Source organism: Zootoca vivipara, chromosome 2 (assembly GCF_965207765.1).
Source record: "Zootoca vivipara chromosome 2, rZooViv2.hap1.1, whole genome shotgun sequence".
Lineage (NCBI taxonomy): Eukaryota > Metazoa > Chordata > Lepidosauria > Squamata > Lacertidae > Zootoca > Zootoca vivipara.
Window position 1 is genome coordinate 81,377,679 of NC_142584.1, and position 22,917 is coordinate 81,400,595.

General features: G+C 45.3%; 1 protein-coding gene across 2 annotated transcripts in view; it reads left to right on the plus strand.

The window, feature by feature from the left end:
• SLC26A6 (solute carrier family 26 member 6) overlaps positions 1–14,716 on the plus strand; it is a 40,709-nt gene extending 25,993 nt beyond the window's left edge. For both annotated transcript variants that reach the window (XM_035106419.3, XM_088662325.1), the window contains 11 exons: positions 57–134; positions 523–618; positions 1,780–1,886; positions 2,460–2,529; positions 3,526–3,618; positions 5,634–5,726; positions 6,501–6,587; positions 8,650–8,814; positions 10,097–10,151; positions 11,898–12,034; positions 13,264–14,716. In XM_035106419.3, the coding sequence (XP_034962310.3) occupies positions 57–134; positions 523–618; positions 1,780–1,886; positions 2,460–2,529; positions 3,526–3,618; positions 5,634–5,726; positions 6,501–6,587; positions 8,650–8,814; positions 10,097–10,151; positions 11,898–12,034; positions 13,264–13,287 (1,005 nt within the window). In that variant the 3' untranslated portion in view covers positions 13,288–14,716. The remainder of the gene's footprint in view (positions 1–56; positions 135–522; positions 619–1,779; positions 1,887–2,459; positions 2,530–3,525; positions 3,619–5,633; positions 5,727–6,500; positions 6,588–8,649; positions 8,815–10,096; positions 10,152–11,897; positions 12,035–13,263) is intronic.
• Positions 14,717–22,917: the final 8,201 nt, after the last annotated feature.

The window sequence follows — 22,917 nt, forward strand, 5'->3', positions numbered from 1 at the left end:
CCCTTTTCTACTCCATCCAGCCTTGCACTTATTCATCTCTATGCTCTCCTCTGCAGGTGGCTGCCCTGGTCTCCTGTCTCATCCTCCTAGTGACCATCTTGAAGATTGGGGCACTTTTTGAACAGCTGCCCAAGGTACGTTAAACAAACTTGGTGCTCTCAGTCTTTGCCTACAATCCTAAACACGCGGGAGTAAGCCCGACAGGACTTATTTCTGTGTAAACATGCACAGGTGTATACTGTTTGTTTCATTTTACCTGTTGGTGGGATTAACTATTGGGGCAGGGGGGTGTCTTTATATGTATCTAGCCTGTGAAAGACAACAGCAGCAGAGAGGCACATAGAATATTGAAGAAAACTATCGTTTAAGTGCAAGACTAAACAGTCACATCTCCCTTTGAAGACTTCATGACTATGCGATAAAAGTCTCTTTAAACTGAGGCTTTTCTGTTGTTTTCTGTGCTGTGGGTGTTATGATACTGCCGATTCTCTATTATATCTTCGAAATTTCCTTGTTCCTCAGGCCATTTTAGCTTCCATCATCATTGTCAACCTGAAGGGAATGTTCAAGCAGTTTAGAGATATCCGTATGCTTTGGAAATCCAACGTTATTGACCTGGTAAGGAAGAAAAGAAGAGCTCCATAGGAATAAGGGGAAGCCTGGTTCACCTTCTAGCCTGCCGTGGCCCTGCTTTGACACTGCTGTGCCACACAACACAGTGCATTTCTTGCTGAACTCCAAAACAGCAAACCAGATGTCTCTCTAGCAGACACCTGGAAAAATATGTGAAACCAAACTGGTCCTCCCTAACTAAAACACACAGGATTAAATGTTTGAATGCTTCCCCTAAGGAGTGGGGGTTTGGGGTATCCCTTCACATAGAACCCTTGAGTCATAAAGAAATCTCAGTGCTACAATTTTTATCCCAAACATTCTAGTTTTCTATGTGCCGGAATGTTGTTGTTGTGGTTTTTCTACCCAGAAATGAAAAGAAGGGGCAGCATTCAAATATATATTTCCTGCAGATCTCGCTAGCAAATAATTTGTATTTATTGAAGTATTTTCCAGACCCCTGCTGTGTGTCTTGGCTTCGTTACTCCAGCGACTGATTCGCCTGCTGCTCCTGGCACATGGCAGTGGTGTAAATGTTGGCAACTGCAGCCGAGATGCTTGGGCTCATTGCAAACTTTGCAGCGAAGTGCAGAAAGCTCACCTTACGTGAGCAACGCGACAGCCTTCACGAAGGCTACCATGTGTCCCACGGTGCCAGGATCCACGCTTCCGTGCATCTCCTGGTGTATGCAGGAACAACACATCCCTGGATGATCACATGCATGCTCTTTAAAATAACTTAAAGCTATTGTTTTAGCTCTGCTTTAGTTTTTAGGCTGTCTTTCATACTTTGTTTGTATTGCACTATTTTATCCTGCCTTGTGTACTTCAGTAAAGAGACAGGGGTATAAATATAATAATAATGCTTAGGAGCATCCAGGGGCTCCACACCTGCTGTGTGTAGCCTGCACAATGTATATTAGCCACCCTCTACCACCCATTGGATAACTCTGCAGTTGCCATGGAGGCAATAGACCTCTGTGTCATTGCCTTGAAGCTTCTGAACAGTCCCAACGGCTTGGTGCAACAGGGAACGGTTGTAGATTAGGAAAGACAGTTGCATAATTCAGCAAGTTTTCCTTAAGTCTTCTGTTGATATTTGGGGACAATTTTACTTACACTTTATCTATTGTTTCTCTCTCTCCCCCCCCCCCCCACGCTCTGCAGCTGATCTGGATTGTAACTTTTATAGCTACTATTGTGTTGAATCTTGACATGGGACTGGGGGTTGCTGTGGCCTTTTCACTTCTCACCGTAATCTTCCGGACCCAGATGTGAGTATTCCTTGGCCTGCAAAGGAGAGGGGGAAGTGGGTTTGGGAATGGCCCTTTGCCAGGTAGCAGAAGAATGGTAGCATTCTGGTACCACCTCCTGGTGCCACTCAGTTAAAATGTCAGAGCTGAGCCAGGAACCCAGAAGATCAAGCCAAGAATCAGAGCCAAAGCAGAGAGCAAGCCATAGCCAGGAAAGATGTATCATTACCAGCAATTTTAGCCTGAACAGAAGCACTTCATAGCCCTTTCTCTTAAGGACAGCCAGTGGCCACACATTTGGGAAGAAATAAATATTACAGGAACTGTGTTAGATCTTTGGCATTCATCAATGCAGCAATCTGTAACAATGAAAGCGTGGTGATGTCCGACCAATGTGTTCACCTCCCAGGAGATCCTTCTCACTGGAACTGACACTTGTCATAATCTCAGACTGGTGTATTGAACAAGTTCCAACTTTCACCCATATGAATTTGGCAACTTCTCCATCAACATAAAATTCCAGGTGTCATGAAGTTGTTGCTAAGTAGACTGAACAGAGTCTTTGCTAATCCCTCTTTCCCCATCTTCTCTAAGGCCCCATTATTCCATTTTAGGACAAGTGCCCACAACTGATGTTTACAGAGATGTAGCTGAATATCAAAAGGTAAGTAAATTTGAAAAAACGACTCGGGGAGATGACTATGGAGGGGCTATGTAGAAAATGGTGTGTGTGCTTTGAAAAACAAAGCACTGTGCTTCCTCTTGGACCAAAGCAAACATGAGCGGGAAGAGCCAGGAAGATGTGCATGCCTAATGGAGGGCTGGGATGAGGCAATCCCAAGATGCAGAAGGGTTTATCCTTCTCAAGCCCTTTTGCTCACATCTTACTAGGAGCAACCTCTGTTCAACCACATAACATTTCACCAAGTGCTGTCTCGAATCCAGATTTCTAGCCACAGAAATCACGTGCCCTGTACAAAAGCCTAGCCTTTTTTTCTTTTTCTTTTTTGTTTATCAAATACTTATCCCACCTGTTAGGAGGTCCTACACATGTGTAGGCATCCGGCAGAGACACATGCCCAACTGGCATGTTCTCTCCCTCCTGGTCGTTCGGGAGCTTCAGAAGCTTTCTCCAGCCCCAACAACACAGCGACTGATGCCTTGCAGGCATCAGCACACTTCAGGATCAGCAGAGTCTTGGCTGTCAGCGTAAAAGACTCAGTAGCACAGCATTTTGGCTAAACTACTTTATTTACATATAATACACTCAGAGCATTCTAACTCAGCTCCTTCCTCATCAGCATCAAACAGCAAAGAGAAAGAGACAAAGGAACAAACATCCTACATCACGGAAACACAGTAATACAAACATCCTGTCTCCGTCACTTCCCACTATGTGGAATGAAAACATACACCGTCATGTGATAAAACCAATCCCATAACTGCAACACGAGGCAAGAATCCTAACAAGAAGCACAGGGGATCAACCATCGACTTACTTTCTGTTTTATTTTCACAAAACCACTTGAGAGATGTTAGATTGTAATTTGTCCACAGCGAGGTGGTGAGCTTTGTGGCTGAGTGGGGATCTGAACAAAAGTTTCCCTAGGTTCAAGCTACTGTGACACCGTACTAACTCCTTGTTTTGTTCTGTTTCCAGGCTGAGGAGATCCCAGGCATGAAGATTTTCCGCTCCTCTGCTACGGTCTATTTTGCTAATGCTGACCTTTATGTAGAAGCCCTAAAGAAGAAGGTGAGGAGGGTTCAGAAGATGTCCCTCATATTTCTTGGGGGGGGGGCAGAGGGTCTCCAGGATGACTAATGCATTAGAAATAAAATGGCTTTGGACTGTATTCCGCTTAGAGGGAAAAGACAAACAAATGTGACAGAGTCTCTATTCCCACAGTACTCTTAGTCCTCTCTGCTCAGATTTTATATAGAAAGAAACTGAGGCATAGAGTGAAGCCTGTTTAGTCATTCTTCAGCCCCAACATAATAAGCATGCAGAGGCCATCAGGGTGTGTGTGTGTGTGTGTGTGTGAATGTGAATGGGTCTTATTTAAGGGTTGCTGCTGGGTGGGACAGCTGTAAGATTTTTGTTTTGGAGAACGGTGGGGGGTTTTTTCGTTTCGTTTTGCTGCTGTTTGGATTATGTTCTTATATTCCTGTTGTTAGGCCTTTGTATTAACTATTTGCAGGTTCTTTAATCTTTATATATATTCACTAGCGTGAGCCCATTTTAATTGGCCTATTAATATTTGTGTGACAGTTTAATTTTTGTTAGACATGGTAGTTGCTCGAGCAACGTTTCAAGATAATTCACTGTTTTATTATGTACGCTTTTCCAGTATTGTGATCTGCTTTGAACATCGTTTGCCATGGGCATACAAGGGGCATACAATTAAACTCACAGCGATGGTGCCTAAATGATATTAGCATAGTTAGCAGACAAACTATCCTAGGGAGGGAATTCCACAAGTGAGATGCCTGAGCCAAATAGACCCCCCCCCTCTGACATAGACATAGCTGGTGGGAGAGCATTGGAGGAAGATCTTAGTGTTTGGAGAGGTTGATACAGGAGAAAAAAAGTTCTCTCGGACATCTGAAACCTAAGCCAGGGTGGGCTTTAAAGGTAAGCACCAGCACTTTGAATTGTGCTTGGAAACAGATTGGAAGCCAGTGGAGTTCTTTAAGAACTGGCAAGGCATGTTTCCCAAAGCTTTGGTCCCAACCAGTAGCTTAGCAGCCGTGTTTTGAACTAATGCAGCTTCCAGGCAGCCTTCAAAGGCAGCCCTATGTACAACAGATCACAGTAGTCTAACCTGGAGATTATCAGAGTGTAAATAGCCGTAGTCTGCTTCACTCTAGCTTGGAAGGGGCACAACAACGTCTTAGCAAGTTTCTTCATGCCACTGTCAACGCTTGGTCCTCTAACAATAGAGCAGGATCAATTGGCAGCACCTAAATTACTCACCTCATCCATTACCTGAGGCCACTTGGGCCTCATTTGCAAAAGCCCAACAGAATTCATAGTATGAAAGAGGCTCATAGACCATGGCTATGGGGATCACTATATAACACATACAAGGAGCACATAGGAAATAAACCAGGCACCCCCAAACTGTGGGCCTCCAGATGTTTTGGCCTACAACTCCCATGATCCCTAGCTAACAGGACCAGTGGTCAGGGATAATGGGAATTGTAGTCCAAAACATCTGGAGGGCCGAAGTTTGGGGATGCCTGAAATAAGCAAACAGGCTAGAGTGATCTATACCTTGCTAAAACCAATGGCTGCTAGTAAGTAAGAAGTAAGTAAGTAAATTTTTATTTATACCCCGCCCTCCCCGGCCAAGACCAGGCTCAGGGCGGCTAACGTCAAATGTCAAATACATTAAAACGCAATCAAACAATTGATTAAAATACAGCTTACAAATTAGAATCAGGGTAAAATTAAATGACTACCCATGAAATTACAACCATTGGGGTTGGGAACCTCAAGTATTCATCAGGGCCAGCTATCCATGTCGGTCCCGCATGAGCTGATAAAAAGGGCCAAAGAGGTAACTTACAGGGTCCCATAGAGGGGGGTCAAACTGGGCCCGGACCAAAGGCCAGGCGGAACAGCTCCATCTTGCAGGCCCTGCAGAAGGATATCAAGTCCTGCAGGGCCCTGGTCTCCTGCGATAGAGCGTTCCACCAGGCTGGGGCCAAAGCCCAAAAGGCCTTGGCCCTGGTTGAGGCCAGTTTAAATATTTGTCTCTTTTTCAGTGTGGCTTTGATGTGGACCATCTTGTTGAAAAGAAGAAAAAAGCCCTAAAGAAGAAGCAGAAAAAAGACAAGGAGGAAGCCAAGAAGGCAAAGGTGGACCATTTTCTTCTAAATTGCTAATTAGTGTGTTTCCATGAAGTTTATTGTGTGTGTAGTTAATTCATAAATAATTTGAGGAAAGAAGGAAAGGCAGCTAGATCATTGTTTTCATGTGGGGACCTGTTCATACATGACACTAAGCACACTTTTGCTAAAAGGACCTTTGGTGTTTTGCAAGTACTTGCATATTTTGTTAATACAGCCTAAGGCAACCATGTTTTAACTTGGGAATAGTTGACCTGTAGCCCTTCAGATGCTGTTGGACTACAACTCCCATCATTCCAGACCACTGGCCACGCTGGTTGGAGCTGATAGGGATTGGAGTTCTCCAGCATCTGGAGGTTCACAGGATAGTTACCCCATTTTCAACCTGAAGTGAGATCCATTTAGGTGGGGAATCTTTTTCAGCACAAGGGCCATATTCCATTCTGGGCAACCTTACAGTGGCCACAAACCAGAGGTGAGCAGGGCTGGAGGCAAAAATGGCCAGAGCAATGAACAGTAGAGTAGGTCCAGTTTCTACACATGCTCACACACTACACATGCTCTATCCTGTATGTCATAGTTCAAGGACATCTTCCAGCCACAAGTGCACGGGGTTTGAAGCTTTCTATAGAAGCTCAAGCCAGAAGATGTAACTTCTCTGTTCCTTCTGCCCTGCTGCTCTTTGTCCCAGAAGTAATTTATGGAGGTTCTCAAAATGTCACATGGAGACACAATTGCTTTGAGTTCATGCGGACTTCTGTTCTGCTCTTGTTTTGATAACAGAAAATGGCTTCTCAGTTCAAACCGGTGTGTGACTCTGGGAGCAACAACCTGGGGTTTGTGGATATAGATATGGAGGCAAGGCCACAGGTATTTATCAATCTGGTCATGAAAGAAAGTTGCGGTCAACATTTCCGGGAGCAGGCATTTAACATGATCATATGAGTAAAACCCTGATGATGATGATGATGATGATGATGATGATGATGATGATGTTTGGTACCATGGGGGCAATCTGGATTTGTTGTCTCAGGCACCAAAATCTGTTGGTCTGTCTCTGAGTAGACTTGCCACAAACCCTTCATACTTGTTGATAAAGTGACTCCCCACCAGAGCTGTTAGAAAAGCTGTGGCACAAAAAGAGGGTTGTCAAACACAAAGCGACCTGGGCTTTCCGCTTGCAATCAGTTTTATGCCTCTCCTTCACTGAGGAGCTTCCCCACTGCAAGGACTGTATGCACATCTTCCCATTGGCTTGGTTTGCATGTCATACAAAGTCAAACCATGGTTTAGTGGAAATGTGCTGGTTCCCAGAGCTTTTTTGCTCCTCTCCTGTCACTCTGCTGCTCTGCTATGCCCTGATTTGGTTTAATGTGTCACATGAACCTAGGCTTCTGAGTTGCCGCTCTCCAGACTGACCACAAGTTATAACCGAGGTTTGTCCTAAACTACAAGCCTGGGTTCTGACAACATGTTAAGTGAAATCATGGCTCCACTCAGCACAGCAACAGAACAATCGCTGAGGAGCCCAGCAGATGCAGTTTCCTCCTTGGGAGCTCATGAGTTCCTGCAATGCCATGGCTTGGCTTTGCATGACATGCGAACCAGGCCAATGAGAACAGAACCTGTTGCCTAGAGGATTTTTCTTTTTCTTTTAGACAACTCATAAATTGATTGTAATAAATGGAATAATCCAAAAACAATATGAGATACAAAATATCCGATAGGCGGCCTACATGTGCAATGAAACATCCCAAAGATGTTAGAGTCCAGCATATTATGAGGGAGATGGAAACCCCCTTTCAGTGCCAGATTTAGGGCAGTGCGGGCCATTCCCTTGCACAGGGCTCCAAGCCAAGGGGGAGCAAAACTGAGATGATCCATAATTGAGAAGATCCATTTGGGGGTGCCAAATTTTGGCCATATTACAAAAGATTAACAAAGTCCACCCCTGCTGCTTTTCCAAAAGGGCTGTTCCTGTGGCTTCAGCTCTCTGTACATCTTCTGAATTGTTGTTGTTGTTGTTTAGTCGTTTAGTCGTGTCCGACTCTTCGTGACCCCATGGACCATAGCACGCCAGGCACTCCTGTCTTGCACTGCCTCCCGCAGTTTGGTCAAACTCATGTTCGTAGCTTCGAGAACACTGTCCAACCATCTTGTCCTCTGACGTCCCCTTCTCCTAGTGCCCTCAATCTTTCCCAACATCAGGGTCTTTTCCAAGGATTCTTCTCTTCTCATGAGGTGGCCAAAGTATTGGAGCCTCAGCTTCACGATCTGTCCTTCCAGTGAGCACTCAGGGCTGATTTCCTTAAGAATGGATAGGTTTGATCTTCTTGCAGTCCATGGGACTCTCAAGAGTCTCCTCCAGCACCATAATAGAAATGGGTGAATCTGCCAGTTTTGGTTTCTCTTAGTACCTCATTTTCCCAATCTTAACTTCAATTCTCCACATTTCCACATTGGTTTGTGATTATTTTTAAAGTCCTTATGAAAATTCAGCAGCATTTCAGTTCGAACTTCTAATATATGCATTTTGTATGCAATTTTGCCATATATGCAGATTTTATGCAAAGCATATTTTCCCTAATTTTTACATTTCCCTTAATATGAACGCTTTTGTCATATTAATATCAGTGCACTAGCATATGCATTTTTAGGCATGTTTTACTGCGGTATGTGCATTTTTGTGCACGTTGCTTGACTAGAGAACTGCACTGCGAAATTTGCAAACGTGTGAATTTCCAAGGGTGGTTGTGTTTAGTTCCATGTTGTGTTTTGGAATATGCAAATTAAATGTGAAGTGAATTGAATTTTTCACCCACCCTTAGTGTTGCTGAGACACCCTATGAGCAGAGCCAACCTGAGAAAACCCTATGGCCAGAACACTATTTCATGTTGGGGGGAAAATACTGTGATTTTTCTTTCCTCACAGGAACTGGGAGATGACTTGGCCCCCCAAAACCAGAGCCAGCCACAACCTTCTGGCAAACCCACTTTGCATTCCCTGGGACTGAAGAATCCTCCTCTTCACTCGCTTATCCTGGACCTCAGCCCTGTCAACTTTGTGGACACCGTCGGCATAAAGACCTTTAAAAACGTAAGGAGAGGACAACAACCAGGAGAGGGACACCTGTCATGAGAGAGTTGTTCTGCGTGCAGCCAAATCCAAAAGGCAAATCTGCCTCATGAGGAAGACCTCTGGAAAGGGAGGGGTTTCAGATGGCCTGAGCTGCTTGACTGCCAGCTAGATGACTGAGAGCCAAACTCTATGTGAGGTTAAATGCAGCTTTGCATCTAAACCTGTAGGTTTCTTAAAATGCAGACAGCACCAACTAAAAGGGGCTGTGAGGAGGGGAGTGATTCCTTACCTTCCAAGTCCCGGACTGCAGAATCCGGGACCGGCAGCTGTGTGACACCGGAAGTTGTGTCAACGTAACTTCCGGTGTCGCTTTGCCCTTCTATGGGCACCAAAAATGGCAGCCGCCGGCTTCGAAAGTCGCTTGTACGCATGTCAGGAAGTGCGTCAACGCAACTTCCGGTGTCACTCCGCGACTTTCGAAGACGGCGGCGGCCATTTTTGGTGCCATAGAAGGGCAAATCGGAAAGAAAGAAAAAGGCCGCCGGCAGGAGAAAATAACGGAGAAAAGCGGGAGACGAAGTGATACAGGGGACCACCGGGAAAAGGTAAGTAAAAACAGGGTTTCCCGGGGGAAACGGGATACTTGGCAGCTATGGGATTGATATGTAGCAGGATTAGAGAAGGAATTAAGCCCCACCCCCCTGCTGGAGTCCTGAGGAAAATCCCTCCTCTTAAGCCTTAAACTGGTATTTGTTTTGGGGTTTTGTTTTTTGCATTCCCCACTGGTGATAATACTATCTTTAAAGGGGAGATTTAACATTGTGTCGTTGGCCCTTCAAAAGGGGTCTTCCATCAAACTTTTGGCTTTGATGACATTGTGATGGCTAATCTGTGCTTCTGAACCTTGTTCATCACCCACTTTCATCTGTTAATTGCCTCTCTCTCTCTCTCTCTCTCTCTCTCTCTCTCTCTCTCTGCCAATCACATCTGTCACAGAAATTACTGGCATTTAAGACACCAAATAATCCAAATCAGTCAAATGTGAGGAAGGCATTCTATTTTCTCAGTTTTTCTTCGGCAGACACCTTAACCACTGCCCAGTGGCCATTACTACCCACATAAAATTCATTGATTTAAGCAAAAGATTGCACAGGGAGGTCCATGCAGATAACATGTGGGCTTTGTGCAATAACTTCCTAGTATCTGAAGCTGCCCTGCCGTGGCAGAATAGGCAAATGTAACCCCTCAGGTTCCTGCAAAGTATCTTGTCTCAGTTGTTTATGCTTGTTGTCCTTGGCAGATATTTAAAGATTTCCAAGAGATTGAAGTGGACGTGTTTCTCGTCGGTTGCCATGGTAAGGAGTTCTAGGAAGTCACGGGTCAACCACACTGCAGTAAGCAAGTCATAGCCTTTCAGGGGCTGGACTGAGGAGGAATGGTGGGAGCCACTGCCTCCCCTTTCTCCTGAACTTTCCCAAGGGCAGGAGGACAGTATTGATTTAGAACAGTGGTTTGCAGAGGGGCATAGTCCAGAGGGGAAAAGCTGGGAAATACTGGGTGAGGAACAGCTAGAAAAGGAAACACCAGGAGAGAGACAGCTGGCAGATTCAGTATCTTTGGACAGCATTCCAGACAGACAGACAGACAGACAGACACACACACACACACACACACACACACACAACCTTTGCCTAAGACTAGGCGGGTTCTGAGAGTGATAGAACAGAGAGCGCAGAGGCAGCAAGCTCAAATTACCTGAGGTAAAGAGTGACGTAGATTAATGGGAGAGGAGATGGTGAGCCTGTACCGGGAACAAAGCCATTTCTAGAAGAGATATGCATTCATTTGTCTCTCGCTGTGATTATTAAAGAAACTAACTGGAAAGAGTGCTCCTTTCGTTTGATCTGCTTCTTCACTGCCACCAGGGGAGGGATCCGATTCCCCGAAGCCTAACACAACCTGAGTGTGTGCATCTTCTATCACTGGTGATTCCTCTGTTCTCGGCTTTGTCCTGGATGCGCCTTCCTCCTGCCCATTGGACTTCTTCTGTTTCATAGTCACATTATTCCATCAAGCCTTGGAATTGGTTAAAAAATGTGCTACTGAAGGGCAGAAGGAGCCAGTGACTCAGATGCTGTGGCAGAGGCTCCAGGACATAAGTGACTGTAATTTGTGTTAAATGACAGTGGGACGCACAGTTGTTCATGCTAAACTTTGAACCTGACTCTTGTTAACTATTCATGATATGTGGCACAATATCCGCCCTCACCCTCCCCGTCAGGTGGGCGGGGTTTGCGACACCACGCGGGGCTTACCTGGCCAGTGCCACCCACCTGAGCGACTTGGCCTATGACCCACCACCTGGCCAGCTAGGACAAAGGACGCCTGGCTGGAGGGGGCGGAGTAAGGCCAAAGAAAGGAGCCAGAGCACATTGGAGAAGCCTCTTTGTTCTTCTTTCCTTCTGGAGTCATTGTATAATGTCCTTGTATAGCACTGAGAATTCACTACATTTGCTTCAGCTGCTACTGGTTGGGGTCCCACAACATCTGGAAGGCATCACAGCAGCCGACCTTTGCCCAGTCTAATTCTTCCTCTGCCCCCCCCTTTAGATCAGCAACTTCAAGGGCAAAAGTGTCTCCCATCTCCCCTGTGGTGGTAATAGCATCTGGGAATGATTTAGATCAGGGAAAGGGATGAAAAAAATGAAAGACTCTTTCCCAGAGCACCAGTTCCCAGAGCAACTGCAGGGGGCTGCTAGTTAGCTAAGCAGACACACTCCTCACACTAAGTGGGAGGTCCTAAACATAGATCTCTCCCACATCAGCATTATGCCTGGTTTGGCCCTAAGTGAAGAAGCTGCTCTGTGCCATGGCTCTTACATCATGCCCAACTTGTGAGCTCCCAGGGATATCTGGGCAGCCACCACTGGAGACAAACCCTTAGTCTGATCCAGCCATCAAACCCCTATCTTCTTGGCTTAGAGGAAAAAAGCGGGTGATAGGTGGGTTTGAGCATTCATGGTTAGTGTGGCTGGCATCAGTTGGCAGAAGTGGCCTGGAACAGCACCCTCAAATGGCTTTTCCTTGTCTTTCCCCTGTAGCTTCCATCATTACCCAGCTGGAAAGAGGGAATTTCTTCAGCCAGACCATCACCAAGCAGCAGCTTTTCGCATCTGTACATGACGCTGTTACCTATGTTACCAGGAATCGGGGAGAGAGCTTGCCACAAACTGTCACAGTACGTGGTTAGCCTTTTCTTTTCTTTTCTTTTCTTTTCTTTTCTTTTCTTTTCTTTACTGGCTGGAAACTTTAGCCCTTAAAACCACACAGGGCAATACAGTGGTACCTCGGTTTAAGTACACAATTGGTTCCGGAAGTCTGTACTTAACCTGAAGCGAACTTTCCCACTGAAAGTAATGGAAAGTGGATTAATCCGTTCCAGACGGGTCCATGGAGTACTCAACCTGAAGCGTACTTAACCCGAAGTATGAGTGTAATTGGTTCTGGAAGTCCGTACTTAACCTGAAGCGTACTTAACCTGAAGCAAACTTTCCCATTGAATGTAATGGAAAGTGGATTAATCCGTTTCAGATGGGTCCATGGAGTACTTAAACTGAAAGTACTCAAACAAAAGCGTACTTAAACCAAGGTATGACTGTATCACATTGCTACTTCCAAGCCACACATTCAGACCACAGTGGTGGACCTGTTCATCTTCCTTGCTCAGCCCAGGGTTTGATCATAGATATCATTAGGCCTCCCTACATTGAAAGGCCAGTGCACACTCCACAGCCAGATCTGTGGATCTCCCCATCCATTGTGTGCTCTGCCCATCAACTGTACATTGGTTTAACTAAGACACAGCCAATATACTAACCAGGAAGTTGCTTGATCAAATGCCTTCTTTGCCATGGACTACTGGTTTGCCTGAGGCAAGTCATTACTTCTTCGCCTTGACCTCTGAGCAGTCATGCAAACCCCCAACAAATGTTGGCTCTTGATCTGCATGTTCTAGTAAAATTATCCCATCGTTGCAAAAAGTCTGACAAGAAAAGTGATGGGAAATTGCAGTAGAAATTGTAGGATAACAGCCTCTAACTGGCAGTGTTGTGTAACATTCGTGCAGACACGTCAGGATGACCACTCAATAAGCCAGTGACATTGTATAACATCTGTGCAAGTTACTTGTAAATGCTCAGTAAACTGCTGGCCTGGAAGCTCCCTTAGAGGGGATGTTGTGAAAACAAGAAGCTATTTTCCATGAGTTATTCCTTAGGCAGATCTTGACAGCTTCTTTGATGGACATGTAAAGGCTATGACTGAACAGGCGCTAGAGGAATCCATTTACATCTCTATCAGAGATATGGATACCTCAGATAGTGAACAAGTAAACCGAAGAGAAATGTTGAGCTAATTTGAGGTTCTCTCAGAAACCAATGCTAGCAACTTTATTCTTCATCTTCACAGGACAACAACGCCACTAAAATGTAACCAGTGGAATCATCTGCTCCTCCACTTCTCACAGAGGAGCCAGCACCTTTTCAGATGACTGTATGAATTGCCTTTTTCAAAATAGTTATGTGGAATTCTCCACCATTGGGTGGAGAGAGAGAGAGAGAGAGAGAGAGAGAGAGAGAGAGAGAGAGAGAGAGAGAGAGAGAGAGAGAGAGAGAGAGAGAGAGAGAGAGACTGGGACCTTCAAGAAATGGAGACTCGGTTGAGGGCCTTCCTGCCCACCTACTTCAAGACTCCACAATTCCTGCCAAGGGCAGGGGAGAGACCCCTTTCAGACATTAGAAGTGCCTCACTTGTCGCTATGACTGCTTTTGGATTTTTCCACTGAATCCTGCCAATTAATTTGGTGAAGCACAGGGTCACCTGCAGTATTCTCTACCTGTGTCGAAGGGCCTATCAAGCTGGAGAGGCAGAACACTAATATATTCCCTCTGCGGGACTTGAGTCCCTCCTTACTCCTCCTCTCCTGGATTGCAATTTTAAAACCACGTCCGTGGCATCTCCAGTTACAAGGATCATGTAATCAGTGATAAAAAGGACCTGTTGGAGAGCCGCAATCATCCAGACCAGAAAAGGTGGGTCTACTCTAGACAGACTCTGTATAAAGCAGCTTCATATCTCTGAACTTGCCCCATTTCAATAGACCCTAACTACAGCTTGCTGAGACAACGTACAGGAGGCAAGGTCAAGAGGAATATTACTGCTTCTGGAAAATTACATTTGTATGGAAATAATAAATGAATGGAAGTCTGACCTAAGAGAGATTTCATGTGAAAGAACCCACTGGAATGGGTGGGGTGTGCTGGTGCCCAGCTCTTAATTTGTTTTCGATATGCAGAATCTTATATGTCAAATATATATTTTGTATGAGGTATACATTTAGCAGGGTGCAACAAACAACTGATGTAATTGCAGAAAATATTTCGGACATACATTTTTGTTCTGCCTGAGTGCCGACTGGACAATAGGAATGTTCACCCCCATTGCTACACCCACTTTTGCTTCTTGCCATGCCCACAATTTGCAAGTGGCCCCAAGCAGGTTGCCAACAAGGGAATGTGGACCTCAGGCTAAAAAGGGCTCCATGCCGCTGCTATGCAGAAGAGAGCCTGATTTAGTTCAATATGACTTCCTCCCATGCAAGTAGCTTTATGGGATTGCAGGTAAACAATACAATTGTACTTTTAATGTTTCAGTGTTTGCAGAGTTGCTAATGGAGAAATAATAATAATCTCTATACATTCTGGCAAGCGACCTTTGGATTTCGGCCTCAAAGCTGCCAGAAGATAACTTCTTTTCAGATACTGTAAATGCTAGAGGTCAGGGATGATAAATTGCTATAAATCTAATCCTGGGTTTTATTCAACCTTGTCCCTGCTTTGTTTTTACTAGCTCCCCCCATCTTTTCTTAAACAAGCCTTACATGGTTTTAATTTGGATGATTGATGTGCTCCTTTGAGAACCCCCAACTCTATTTAAGTCCCCTCCAGGGACTCAGAATTTTGCCCAAATCCCAAAGACGCAAATGACATTACACTTGACTGCTGAGACAAAATAAATTGAATACAACCTATACAATGCATAAAAGGCTTTCATAATTAATTCACCAGGAATTTTTGGCTTCAATGCCCAATTGAGTGGTTGTGCTGGGGGTGGGAAGGCAAAAATATAATTTATTTATTTAGAAGATTTCTAACCTGCTCTTTATTTTTTTAAAAAAATTATCTCAAAGTAGGGCACAAATAACTGACAAAGCACATAATGCAAAATAATATAACATTTTAAAACATTGACAGCAGCAAAACACATTGATGCAGCAGAGATATGAGAAGGTTGCTTGAGAGGAAATGTGGCCCTCAGCAGTGGTGGACTTTGGGATCTGAAATTTCAGCGGTGCCCTTTGCTACGCTAAAATTCACACACACCCCACCTCTCGAGCTCTGTTCTACAGTATTCTTGTGGCATCCCCTGCAGTGTGGCGCCCAGTACCACCACACTGGTTGTGCTACCCTAAAACTGCCTCTGCCCTCAGGCTGAAAAAGGTTCCTCGCTCGCCCCTGGCTCAGCCACGGTGTTCCGCAATAACCAAAACTTCCAAACCAAGCTCAAAAGCAGCCCCACTTAGAGCACATTGCAGCAATGCAAACACAAGGTTACCAGCACATGAAACACTGTGGGCAAGCTACCCCTGCCAATGATTAGTTGTAGCTGATCACCCTTGGGCACTGTGACTGCACTAAGCTCTGTCTCAGGCAGCAAAATGTCTCAGGCCTGCCCAGGCAAGTCTATTGTGTGTGCACATGCACTACAAACTGGTTCTTACAGCAAGGGCCATTGTCTGAGTCCTCCATCCCATACCCCGCAAATGTCCCAGAAAAACCAGGACATCCTGGTGTTTTTTTCTCGTGAGAGAATGCCTGACATTTTGGAAGCAGCGGTCTTGGGCAATTTCTCACCATGATATTTCCTGGGGCAGTGATCTCGCTCAGCACCCAAATCGTGTGGTTTAAGGCACCGTGCCTAAGAAAAGTGCTTTTTTCAGGGAGAAATCAGGGTGTGAAAATGTGTGAGATCATGACGTCCATGAAGATTGTGTCTCAGGATTTTGCTGTTGAGGTGTTGGAAGGTATGCTAATATCCCACTTTGCACATTGGCAGTAGCAGCACTGATGATGGGGAAGAAAGGTAAAAGGTGAAGGACCCCTGCACGGTTAAGCAGTCAAAGGCGATTATGGGGTTATGGGGCTCATCTTGCTTTCAGGCCGAGGAAGCCGGCGTTTGTCCACAGACAGCTTTCTGGGTCATGTGGCCAGCATGACTAAACCGCTTCTGGCGCAACGCCACACCCTGACAGAAACCAGAGTGCACCGTTTACCTTCCCACCACAGCGGTACCCATGCACTGGCATGCTTACGAACTGCTAGGTTGGCAGGAGCTGGGACAGAGCAACGGGAGCTTACTCCGCCATGGGGATTTGAACCACTGACTTTCCAATCGGCATGCCCAAGAGGCTCAGTGGTTTAGACTACAGTGCCACCCCCCTGACACCAGTGACACAAATGCTAACTTGTACAGGGCTGGTGGTGGTGAGGTTCAGGCTACAGAGGTGCCCCATTGGGACCAATTTGGCTCTCTCACTGGTGCACCCATGCAGCCTTGATCTCCCCAGCCCCTATCCTACCCTGTCCAAGTAAGCAGCAACAACACCAGCTCCACCCCCTGTGCAAAGTGCAACAGCAGAGCTCATTCCATGTGCAGTCTAAGGGTAAGTCAACTAGCCAAGAGGCAGACAGTTGGAGGTATTGCTTAGCAACCATGCATAGTGGTATGATATTTGATGAGGTAGCACGTGCCATAATTGGTAGGGTAGTTCTGAAGGAGCTTTCCTCTTCATGTTTAGCTGAATGTCTCCCTGCTCTGTACAAGGCCTGAAGTAAAGCAAGGCAAAACCTCTCTGTTCCTTGCTCAATTATCCTGTTTTTTATTCAGTAAAGTGATATCAATATTTCTTTTCTCTCTGGACTCCATCTGCATTATTTAAATGACTTTGCTAACACCCCCCCCCCAACTGCTGCAACACTGGTGAAGGCTATTTCCTTTCTACTGTAAACTCTATAGGTTTTCTGAGAAATCGCCTGTCCAGTTTTTGTTTTATTTCTGAATCCACCACTGTTTCCTTTTTTAAAAAAGTTTGAGAATGTTTAGTCTTGTTGTTGTTTAGTCGTGTCCGACTCTTTGTGACCCCATGTTTTACTCTGAATCTATTTGTGCTTATTATAGAATAGTTGCAACTCGTCTCAATAAGCAGTTGTAGCAGTGGCTGAAAGGAAGATAGTGGCCTCTAGCGCACAGTGGCACACATGACAACCATTTTCAAAGTGGTGTCTCCAAAACTGCCCCAAGAGGCAAAGTAAGGTCAAGGGTTTGCTGGTGATGGATAGCAGAAATAGGGACTCTCCCCGGTAAATAGTTTTGCAAGCTGGTATGGTAGGTTAGAACAGGGCAGTCTCGAGCAGGTCGGCCGCCCTGGCGCTGAGGGGCGGAGATCGCTCCGGCACCCCTGCCCTCGCAGGGCGCAGCATGGTTTCCGCGCGGCGCCCTGCTTACCGGCCCGGCGCCCTGGCTCACCGCGCCACCGGGGGTCTACCTAGAGCTGGCCCTGGGTTAGAGTGTTGGACAAGGATCTGAGAGGCCAGAGTTCAAATGTGCACTTGGCCGAGAAGCTCTCTGGGCGACTTTGGGCCAGTCACTGCCTCTCAGCCTAACCTACGTCACAGGGTTGTTGTGAGGATTAAATGAGGAAGGGCAGAATCATATATGCCGCGTTCAGCTCCTTGGAGAAAAGGGTAAGCTATAAATGCTATAAATAAGAAAATTGTTTAAAATGGACAAAAACAGATTTATTGTCTCCAAATAACCCTGCTCATAGCAAAAAGGGGTTTCCAGACTTCTTTAAGAATAAGCAGCCCAAAGAGGACCCAAAGTGCTCAGCAACCACAGAATGTGGCATGGCTGTTGTGGGAAAGAACGGAAAATCAGGAGGGGCCAGATGGAACGGAATGGAATATCCCAGAAGAGAGCATAAAACACTGAGAGGAGCACCACATATGTTGGGATGGAGCCACCCTCCTGACATTTTTTTTGAACAGGTTTGGGGCAAGGTGGCATCAAGATCAGGGCTGTGTAGTTGAACCGGCAGGTGTGCCATATTGCCCCAACCTCACCATTGCCCTGCCCCCAGCCCCATCCAGGAAAGCAGGAGCAGCACAAGTGTCAGGATGGTGGCTTCATAGCTCCATCTCACTAAACACAGCCACTACCAAACCCTGAACATCAATGCTCTACACTGAAACATCATGTTGCAGGTACCACTGCCTTGAAGAACCTTTTGTGCAACAGGTGGAGGGGGGGACGTTTTAATATTTTCCCGTTTGGATTAGAATGAGGATAACGAGATGAATTTTTAGAAGTTTGATTCTATTACTGTTTGTTTGATTGATTGGTTGTTGTTGTTGTTTTTAATGATTGCTTTCCCCGTTTTTAGCTGCTTTTATTTTAGCAGTAAGCCGCTTTGAGTCCCTGTCAGAGGAAAAGGCAGAGGCGAAACTAGGCTTTATTTCAACCCTGGTCAAAGACCCAATTTGGAACCCCCGTTATAAATCCTCTCTTCCAGGACGGCGGAAGATTTTACCAATGGCCTGTCCATAATGAGATGGGTTCTTCTTTTCTTCAGCTCCCTATCTCTGACTTTTTATGTTTTAAGAGTGTTGTAAAATTTAAGCTGGTTCCTATGAACCCAGAGAAATGGATCTTGACCCAGGGAGAGCTCAAGGATCCAGGCAAGCAGACGAATTTAAGCATCTCCTGCCCACCAAATAACAGAGACCAAACCAGGACGTACGAAGCAAGGCACTTTTATTTTTGCTGTTGCAACAGGGTCCTTCCTCTCACACAGGAGAACAAGGAAGGAACCCCAAACAAAGATGTCTTGCCCTTAAAAAGAGATTTGAAATTGGTTTCAGCCCACCCCCCAGAAGCATCATCCATATGTCACAGAAGGGGTGTAGCCCAAGACCCCTCTCCCTAGATTCATCATAGGTACATCATGAAAGGGGAGGTCTGGTGGCAGTAATCTGAGCATCCTGGACCCTGACCCCTGCCCCCCCAAACCTAATCAACAAAAGAGAGAGATATTTACATTTCCCTGTTTCCCAGCCAAGTTAATCACACCCTTTTGTCTGGCACCCAGGTATCAGAATGCCAGGGATTATCACTTTAATTCCTGAGACAATGAGAAGGTTCCCCCCACCCCACTTCTTCCTTGCAGAGGAACACCTGGTCAGAGAGAGTCAAAATGGTGTCAGTCAGGCCTGTTTTCCTGTGCTGCTTCAGACATGTTTCTGTACATTCATGTACATGTTTTATGAACAATTATTATATATATATATATGACCTTGTTATAAGAATTTTGAGGTCATATCTATATATATATAATAATTGTTCATAAAACATGTACATGAATGTACAGGCACATGTCTGAAGCAGCACAGGAAGACAGGCCTTTCTGACACCATTTTGACTCTCTCTCTGACCAGGTGTTCCTCTGCAAGGAAGAAGTGGGGTGGGGGGAACCTTCTCATTGTCTCAGGAATTAAAGTGATAATCCCTGGCATCCTGATACCTGACTGCCAGACAAAAGGGTGTGATTAACTTGGCTGGGAAACAGGGAAATGTAAATATCTCTCAATTTTGTTGATTAGGTTTTGGGGGGCAGGGGGCAGGGTCCAGACTGCTCAGATTACTGCCACCAGACCTCCCCTTTCATGATGTACCTATGATGAATCTAGGGAGGGGGGTCTTGGGCTACACCCCTTCTGTGACATATGGATGATGCTTCTGGGGGGTGGGCTGAAACCAATTTCAAATTTCTTTTTAAGGGCAAGACATCTTTGTTTGGGGTTCCTTCCTTGTTCTCCTGTGTGAGAGGAAGGACCCTGTTGCAACAGCAAAAATAAAAGTGCCTTGCTTCGTACGTCCTGGTTTGGTCTCTGTTATTTGGTGGGCAGGAGACGCTTAAATTCGTCTGCTTGCCTGGATCCTTGAGCTCTCCCTGGGTCAAGATCCATTTCTCTGGGTTCATAGGAACCAGCTTAAATTTTACAACAATTTGGCGACCACTTCGGGGACCCAGTTTTGCCTTGAGCTCCGGGTTCACTGAGGAAGGGGAGCCCAGCGCGCCCTTGCCTCTTTTGCAGGGGGGTAAACCAACCTCAGGACCCGAGGCACTTGGTAGTAATTGAGAGTCCAAGCGGGACCCCCAGGACGAAGCAACGTTTAAAGGGACAAGGCTGTTTTTTTTTAGGAACCAGTTGGAAGCTGGAGACAACGGGATTCGACTGAAAGGATCGGTCGTGAGTATTAAAAGGGGACACCTTGGGTGAGCTAAGAACCACAGCAACTAAAAATCTATTTCTCCACTTGGACTATCCTTTTCTACTCTCCTCTTTGGACCTTAGTTGCAGCAAGGCTGCCAGGCACAGTTACAGAGTAGAACTGAGGTCCCGGGCAACAGTCTTTACGTTAAACGCAGAGCTTAGAAAGACTGTCCCAGCTCCCTTCTGCCAAACTGAGCAGAAGTCTGAGCAAACTGTCGCTTTTCTACCAATCTGGGAATCTGGCTATCCCAGCTCTGTTTCCTATTCCTCTGCTCTTAATCTTCGGGTGAAGACGCCCCCCTGCCACGGCGACCCTTGTTGGGTAGGACCCGTGACCAGGGAATGCAAGTGCGCCTGTTCCTTTCTACTCTGTATTCCTCAGTTCCGACCTGACATTGCGTAGGCAAGCGTTCAGTAGGATATGAGTCTAGTGTGTAAGAGGCAGGGAAGTTGCTGTGGAACCCTCAGGCAATTGATGACCAGTGGGAGGGTTCCAATAGGGTTTTAGCTGCACCAGGCCGCCTAGTAGTTAGTGCACGCGAACGGCAGGCAGGAACACCACTAGGACGTGGGGGTGAGTCATAGACTCGGGAAGTTAAGAGTGTCCAGGAACAGGGTCGGGGACCCGAACTGCAGTATAAAAAGGCTTAAGTAAAATGGGTGCAACCCACTCTAAGGAATTCCTTTCCCAGACTCCCAACCGAGGCAAAGCACAACTGAGGCTTGGCTCCGGTAAGGACTTTGAGGATGAAAGTCCACTCCAATTCGTTCTCTTAAATTGGCACGAAATCCCCGGGGCGGACAAGCTTGAAGGGAACCAATTGCAAAAACTTTGTAAGAAAAAAACACTGGGTCCGCTTTACTATGGACCACCCAGATGAGGGGAAATGGCTACCAGGAGGTTCCTTTAACATACAGTGAATCTCCGCTTTAAAATTAACCCTGGTGAACTCTGAATGGGAAAAGTTTTGTGAGGAATCCTGCAAAGTATGTTATGGTATAAAATTATATATGTTTGCATGTTACATGTTGTCTGTGTTGTCTGTTACGTGTATGTGCGTCTGTTCCTTGTGTCTGCTATAGATAGTTGTTTCCTTTAAAGTAAATGAGAGATATAATCCAGGTTTAGGAAATTAGGGGTTTGTGTTTAAAATTTGGCCATGACACCCACAGACTGCCTTTTTTAAAGCATGCATAGTTTAAAATAATATAAAAATTAAGGCAAGCTTGCTTAAATAATCTTATGTAAGGGCTTGATCAACCCAAAAACAATGGCAAATATTTAAAAGAGTGGAGGTAGTGTGTAAAGGTTTGTTTTAAAGAGGCTGTAGAAGGCCATTTTTTCCTCTCCAAAAGTAAAAAGAGGGGGCAGGATGAAGGAAAATAAGAGTAGTAAGTTTGAAAATGCTTGCTCAATGCTTTGAAAATATTTTGAAACTTGAAAATGTTCACTTCATGAGGTGTGCAAATGTTTGTTATTGAGAGAGGCTCTAAAAGGGAGTCTTCCTCCAAGTGACTAGAGGAATATTGACTAAAGGAAAATTGAACAGCTATTCCTATAAAGGTGAATTGTTTGTCAAAAGTAGAGCTTCCTTAGCCAGGAATTGTCTATCTGAGTCTAGTTTTAACTTCAATTGTGTTGGGCTCCTGATATCACCTCTTAAGGAAAAAAACTCATCTGCTAAAGGGTTCTATATAAAGTTGGTATTTTCATTCAAATCTTGTGAATCCTGTATCTTAGAGGGTTAGACTAAATGACCTCAGGGTCCCTTCTAACCCCCATTTTAGAGCTATGTGAAAGGCAATGTGTCTGATGTGGTGATGGGTTGAAATTCAGCCCAGCTCTGCTTTCTGGCAAGGAAAGATTATTGGTTTTCAGAGTTGGAACAAGAGTGTAATTGTTGTTTTTGTGGAGTGATTATATAAGTTTTTATCACTTTCTCTATTAAGGGTTAAAGTTTAAGCACATATGAAAGTCTTGAACATTTCCCAATCTTTCTCTAGAGAGTAAAAGTGGGGTGTATGTGCATACCTACCCCTTTCTGTACAGAAAGGGGGAGCGGGAAGGGAAAAGGGAGATTGTAACCTTGAAAATGTTTGTTTGTGAACTCACAATATTTAAGGTCTGTGTCACAAGGGAGCCATGTGCTCTGTATGTAATGTTTCACCATGTGACTATGGAATATGGTGTTCCTTCTAGGGAAATGTTATTAAAAGTAGAGGATCCATAGCCAGCAAATGTCTATCTGAGTCACTTTAACCTTGATTCAAATGGACAGAATGGTTTTAGTAAGGAAGTAAATTCCCTCTTAAACTGTTTATCCAATCTTAAGGTTTGCTAAAGGCTTCTATATAACGTTGGTACTTTTAATCTTCCCCTTCCTTATTTTTCCCTTAGTACACACATGTGCTTCCGTGATAGGGCATAGCCTGTGTTTCCTTCCCAGTCAGGCGTCTGTACTCAAATGTATGTGTATCCTAAGGGCAGTGATAGTGTTGAGATCCCCATATTTCAGAAGGGGTGGACTAGATTACTCAAGATCCCTTCCAACCCTTTCCAAACTTGCAAAAAGGAGGGAGAGAAAATGTGTTTGTAAGCACTGAAAAGTGAGTTTCTGTGTAAAATCTAACCCTATTTTAAAATCTACTCTTTCCCCTTCCCTTCCTTTAT